This window comes from Aegilops tauschii, chromosome 5, assembly GCF_002575655.3.
Source record: "Aegilops tauschii subsp. strangulata cultivar AL8/78 chromosome 5, Aet v6.0, whole genome shotgun sequence".
NCBI lineage: Eukaryota > Viridiplantae > Streptophyta > Magnoliopsida > Poales > Poaceae > Aegilops > Aegilops tauschii.
Window position 1 is genome coordinate 462,753,545 of NC_053039.3, and position 4,413 is coordinate 462,757,957.

Below are 4,413 nucleotides of genomic sequence, written 5' to 3' on the forward strand. Positions count from 1 at the left end.
ACCGTGGCCCTCTAGCCCTAAACCCTAGCTCTGCCACTCTCTCTCGCTGCACCTCACTTGGCCTCTGCGCTCGAACGATAGAAACAGGAGGAAGAAGGAGGGAGAACATGGTGGACACGGTGATTTTTCCGGCGCACGTACGCCTTTCTTTTTTCCCTTGAGCACGAACTCGAGGTGTCAATGAGCTACACAGAATAGAGGGGGTTTTATACCCGCGAGCACTGACATGCCAGGCCTCGCCCACACGCACTCGCTCCCCCCACTTCCCACGCCCCGCGCGCTCCGGCTCACGCCCGCGCATCGTGCACGTACACGATCGCCGCGGCCTCCCCGCGCGCCCGACGCGGTCGCCTCCCTTGGTCCCTCGCTAACAACCCGCCTGGCCCTGCGCACACTCGCGCTAGCTCACGCACACACACACACACACACGCCTACGCTCGGGCATGCAAGCACGCACCCGAGCCTTCCCACGGGCCGAGCCCGACACGGCCACCGCACGCACGCACACGCACACCGCGCCCCGGGCTCACCGCGGCTTATTGCCCAACACTCTCCCCCTAAGTCGTGGCCTAGAGGAGACCATCGTCCTCGACATCGGCGTTCGCCAGCAGCGCCTGCTCCGTCACTTGCCAGTTCCTCAGCTGTGGGCAGTCCCGCTTGAAGTGGTCGCGCTCGCCGCACTTGTAGCAGCGGCCACGCCTGTTGCCGACGTCCCGCGTCGCCACGCTGCGCACGTCGTCGTCGTCGTCGCGTGCTCCGCCTTGTCGCCGCTCCCGCACCCGCCACTGCGCCGCAGTGTACAAAAGCTGGTCCTCCGCCCGCTCGCCGTTGTCCTGCCCTCGGCGCTGCACCCGCTCGTCGAATGCACGCAGCCGCCCAAGCGCCTCGTCGTACGTCAGCTCCTCGAGGACGCAGAACTGCTCGATACCGGCGACGACGGGAAAAGCCGGTCCGGCACCGTGTCCAGGAGCTTCTTCACCAGCTCTGTGTCGCCCAGCGTCTCGCCTAGGCCCGCGAACTGCGCCGCGATGCCTGCAAGCCTTCCGGCGTACACGTCCAGTGTCTCGCCGTCCTCCATCTTCAGTCGATCCAGCTCGCCGTGCAGCGTCGCCCTCCTCGCCGCGCGCACCCGCTCGGCGCCGACGAACCTCACCTTCAGGGAGTCCCATACCTCCCTGCCGGTGGGTTTCATCGCCACCGAGAGCAGCACATCCTCCGGCAGCCCCGACAGGATCAACGCCCTCGCCGTCTTGCACTTCTTCTTGTTCACCGGCGAGTCGCCCGACGCCACCGCCTCCTACAGTGTGTGAGCATCAAGGATCGCTTGCGCCTTGATCGCCCACATGGTGTAGCCGTCCAGCGAGAGCATCGGCATCGCCATGGACACCGATCCGCCCGTGCCGCCGCCGTGTGGAACCAGCACCATTGCCGCCGGCGAGCTCCCGAACCCTAAGCTCTGATACCAAGTGTTGAAACCGTGGCCCTCTAGCCCTAAACCCTAGCTCTACCTCTCTCTCTCTCGCTGCACCTCACTTGGCCTCTGCGCTCGAACGACAGAAACAGGAGAAGAAGAAGGATTGAAAACACGGTGGACACGGTGGACACGGTGATTTTTCCGGCACACGTACGCCTTTCTTTTTTCCCTCGAGCACGAACTCGAGGTGTCAACGAGCTACACAGAAGAGAGGGGGTTTTAATACCCGCGAGCACTGACATGCCAAGCCTCGCCCACACGCACTCGCTCCCCCCACTTCCCACGCCCCGCGCGCTCCGGCTCGCGCCCGCGCATCGTGCACGTACACGATCGACGCGGCCTCCCCGCGCGCCCGACGCGGTCGCCTCCCCTCGTCCCTCGCTAACAACCCGCGTGGCCCCGCGCACACTCGCGCTAGCTCACGCGCACACACACACACGCCTACGCTCAGGCACGCAAGCACGCACCCGAGCCTTCCCACGGGCCGAGCCCGACGCGGCCACCACACGCACGCACACGCACACCGCGCCCCGGGCTCGCCGCGGCTTATTGCCCAACACTCTCCCCCTAAGCCCTGGCCTAGAGGAGACCGTTGTCCTCGACGTCGGCGTTCGCCAGCAGCGCCTGCTCCGCCGCTTGCCCCTTCCTCAGCTGCGGGCACTCCCGCTTGAAGTGGTCGCGCTCACCGCACTTGTAGCAGCGGCCACGCCTGTTGCCGCCGTCCCGCGTCGCCATGCTGCGCACGTCGTCGTTGTCGTCGCGTGCTCCGCCTTGCCGCCGCTCCCGCACCTGCCACTGCGCCGTAGTGTACAAAAGCTGGTCGTCCGCCCGCTCGCCGCTGTCCTGCCCCCGGCGCCGCACCCGCTTGTCGAATGCACGCAGCCGCCCGAGCGGCTCGTCGTACGTCAGCTCCGCGAGGACGCAGAACTTCTCGATGCCGGCGACGACGGGAAAAGCCGGTCCGGCACCGTGTCCAGGAGCTTCTTCACCAGCTCCGTGTCGCCCAGCGTCTCGCCTAGGCCCGCGAACCGCGGCGCCATGCCTGCAAGCCTTCCGGCGTACACGTCCAGCGTCTCGCTGTCCTCCATCTTCAGCCGATCCAGCTCGCTGCGCAGCGTCGCCCTCCTCGCCGCGCGCACCCGCTCGGCGCTGACGAACCTCACCTTCAGGGAGTCCCATACCTCCCTGGCGGTGGGTTTCGTCGCCACCGAGAGCAGCACATTCTCCGGCAGCCCCGACAGGATCAGCGCCCTCGCCGTCTTGCACTCCTTGTTGTTCACCGGCGAGTCGCCCGGCGCCACCGCCTCCCACAGCGTGTGAGCATCAAGGATCGCCTGCACCTTGATCCCCACACGGTGTAGCCGTCCGGCGAGAGCATCGGCATCCCCATGGACACCGATCCGCCCATGACGCCGCCGTGTGGAACCAGCGCCATTGCCGCCGGCGAGCTCCCGAACCTAAAGCTCTGATACCAAGTGTTGAAACCGTGGCCCTGTAGCCCTAAGCCCTAGCTCTACCTCTCTCTCTCGCTGCACCTCACTTGGCCTCTGTGCTCGAACGACAGAAACAGGAGGAAGAAGGAGGGAGAACATGGTGGACACGGTGATTTTTCCAGCACACGTACGCCTTTTTTTTCCTCGAGCACGAGCTCGACATGTCAACGAGCTACACAGAGGAGAGGGAGTTTTATACCCGCGAGCACTGACATGCCAAGCCTCGCCCACACGCACTCGCTCCCCCCACTTCCCACGCCCCGCACGCTCCGGCTCGCGCCCGCGCATCGTACACGTACACAATCGCCGTGGCCTCCCCGCGCGCCCGACGCAGTCGCCTCCCCTGGTCCCTCGGTAACAACCCGCGTGGCCCCGCGCACACTCGCGCTAGCTCACGCACACACACACACGCCTACGCTCGGGCACGCAAGCACGCACCCGAGCCCTCCCACAGGTCGAGCCTGACGCGGCCATCGCACGCACGCGCACGCACACCGCGCCCGGGCTCGCCGCGGCTTATTGCCCAACACGCAGGAGTGTGTCTACCGCAAAAACCATCAACACTGCTTGTACCTGCTAGATTTCGCTCGTGACATGAACTTCTGTCAGTAGCCAATTAGCAGGCAGTGAATCAGTGTATCAGGGCCTACACTGTAACTTCCCCCTGGCTAACCTAGAAATGGCCAACTGGTGCAATATCTTTCCTGAAACCACACAGTCCTATACTGTTCCCCAAATGATTAGGGGCAGACCTTGCATGTAGGAGTATATCATTGTGGAAACAAGCTTTGTGCCCATATATATATTGTTGTCACCTTCTCGGTGATATATATTTACCTGTAGTGAAAGCTAGCCATGTGATTAAATGTCAGAAGCTGACCTATTCCCATCATTGATTGGACTATGGTCATGTCATGTGCTAGCCCAGTTTGGTGTATCCTGAGGGCTCAGTTTGTGTACGTGTACTCCCATATGCACTAATAGCATCTACAGCCGGATTTAGTAAATCTTGCCCCATAAACGCTTGCGGACACGCTTGATTATTGACCGGCCGTGTCTGTTTTGATCATCTCTTTATCCGTTCATGCAGCCACACTCCTTATTTTCTCTTTTGTATGACCTGTCATTCGCACGTGATTGTTGGATATGAAGAGAGAGAAAGAAAAAAATTAATAAAGAAAGAGAAAAGGTGGTCTGAGGTGGGCAGCGTCCTACATGAAGGACTGACCAGGCGCATCGTTTTGAGCCCCTATTTATCCGTTCATGCAACCACACTCCTCATTTTCTCTTGTATATGTCCGATCATTTGTACGTGATTGGTGGAGATGAAAAGAGAGAAAGAAAAGAATGAATAAAGAAAGAGAAAAGGTGATCTGTGATGGGTCGCGTCCTACATGGCGGATGGACCGGGCGCGTCCATGAGCCCTCATATACTCCCATTTGTCC

At 61.8% G+C, this 4,413-nt stretch overlaps 1 protein-coding gene across 1 annotated transcript; it reads right to left on the bottom strand.

The window, feature by feature from the left end:
- Positions 1–569: 569 nt before the first annotated feature.
- Positions 570–1,426, bottom strand: LOC141023021 (uncharacterized). The gene is made up of 3 exons (XM_073499325.1): positions 1,340–1,426; positions 959–1,297; positions 570–917 (listed from the first exon to the last, which is right to left on the bottom strand). Exons 1-3 carry the CDS (start codon positions 1,424–1,426, stop codon positions 570–572), a joined length of 774 nt encoding a protein of 257 aa, XP_073355426.1.
- Between the last annotated feature and the right edge of the window lie 2,987 nt (positions 1,427–4,413).

Excerpts from the sequence above, each read along its gene's own strand:
- LOC141023021 (XM_073499325.1), bottom strand. The coding sequence starts at position 1,426 with ATGGTGCTGGTTCCACACGGCGGCGGCACGGGCGGATCGGTGTCCATG. Across the intron at positions 1,298-1,339 it reads TGGACGGCTACACCATGTGG|GAGGCGGTGGCGTCGGGCGA; the intron begins GCGATCAAGGCG and ends CACACACTGTAG. Across the intron at positions 918-958 it reads TGAAGAAGCTCCTGGACACG|TTCTGCGTCCTCGAGGAGCT; the intron begins GTGCCGGACCGG and ends GGTATCGAGCAG.